Genomic DNA, 1,539 nt, shown 5'->3' with positions numbered 1-1,539 from the left:
GCCTCTGCTGGGACGCGATTACCAGTCACCGCCATCAGGGCAAACGGGCCCAGGCCGACGTGAGGGGTGGTGGGCAGGCGGCCCTTCCCCGTGAGGGGTCGGCAGGGCGGCTTCAACCGCTGGATCCGCAGGTGAATCCACTGCATGCTCCCTACTCAGGAATGGCCTAATCCCTTCCTCTCCCCGTGCTCCTAATGATCGAGAAGTTTTATGATTTCTGAAGGAGAAATATTGGGCTTCGCAGGTGCCTCAAAGGATGTAACTTCTGAGGGAGAAGGAGAGGGACGGCAGATCAGGAAACAAGAAAATTTCATTTAATCGGTAAGCTTGGAGCAGTCTGTTAATCTAGGATCTTATTTCTAAAATGTGGAGAGTGGGGTGCAGACTCTATGGTATGGTATGTAAGATTGTGCTTTCCGCAGGGTGGACTGATGGAGGCCATGCCTTGGTCCCCCAGCTTGAAAGGGGCCCCAAAACAGTGCACGGGATCTACTTCACATACCCTGCATAGTCACTCTGAACATTTGCAAGCCCAAGAGCTACTATATGCAGAGCCATCCTTTGTCACATACCCTTTGTGAGCCTGCCTTCAGTTGCGTAAGTGACGCAGTTCCTCTGCGTTACATGTGGTGATTCACACTCCTCTGACTCCCTGTGCATGCAGGCGTGCAAACCCAGGGCCATGTGTTTCTCATGAAGGCTGCGAACATGCAGAGTGACACAGTCCCACACCACATCTACTCCTGAGATTGAAAACATTTCAAGGTTAAACTGTCTTAAACATGCCAAAGAGGTAGGACTGTGCAGTGCATTTAATCTCATCAGCTGAAAATAGATTCAAATGGTGTCAAAACTGGCCTAGTCTGCCTAACCAAAAGTATGCTAAGATTTTTCAGTCATAATGCAAGTGATTAGCATACTTGGTGGATTATAATGACCTGTAGAATCATGGGGTTTAGGGCTGCTGGAAATCAATCAGTCATTTCATCTGTTTTCCTGTATACTTCAAGCCATTTCATTTCACCTGTCCTTTTTTTTTTTCTTTTTCCCCCTGAATTTAGCCCAGTATCTAGCTTTTAGCTATAGCCTATCTTCCAGAAAGGCACTCAGTCTTGATCTGACACCATCAAATTCACTGTTTCCTTGGGTAGTTTGTTCCCATGGTTAACCCTCATTTAAAGCTTGCATCTTATTTAAATTTATCAAGCTCCAGTGCCTTTAAGTTAATGATACATTTTTCTCTCATAGATAAAGAACTACATAATATTTGATACTATCTCTCTGATAGTGGCTTTACACCTCAGTTAGGTCACGTCTTAAGTGTCTGTTCTGCATGCTTTCAGGTTGTTACATGAGTGCTTTTTAGTTGTGTAAGTATCTATTAGAAAGACAAGATGAGAGTATGTGGTAGTCACGCATATATCCATTTCTCCCTGGATCCATTTTGTAGACCAAGTGCGACTACAGGCAGTTGTGCACAGCCAGTCTTATATTCAACTTAGATTCTCTGCATCTGTAGGCTTACATGAAGAAAACTCT

At 45.0% G+C, this 1,539-nt stretch overlaps 1 protein-coding gene across 1 annotated transcript in view; it reads right to left on the bottom strand.

Moving 5' to 3' along the window:
- The window catches only part of AP2A2 (adaptor related protein complex 2 alpha 2 subunit), a 59,838-nt gene extending 59,692 nt beyond the window's left edge, over positions 1–146 (bottom strand). Inside the window, exon 1 of the mRNA XM_019471199.1 lies at positions 3–146. Within this exon, the coding sequence (XP_019326744.1) occupies positions 3–146 (144 nt within the window). The remainder of the gene's footprint in view (positions 1–2) is intronic.
- Between the last annotated feature and the right edge of the window lie 1,393 nt (positions 147–1,539).

The sequence above is a fragment of the Aptenodytes forsteri genome, unplaced genomic scaffold (genome assembly GCF_000699145.1).
Source record: "Aptenodytes forsteri isolate BGI_AS27 unplaced genomic scaffold, ASM69914v1 Scaffold17, whole genome shotgun sequence".
In the NCBI taxonomy this organism is placed as follows: Eukaryota; Metazoa; Chordata; class Aves; order Sphenisciformes; family Spheniscidae; genus Aptenodytes; species Aptenodytes forsteri.
The sequence above is the reverse complement of the archived record's forward strand: the minus strand, read 5'-3'. Positions and strand labels throughout refer to the sequence as shown.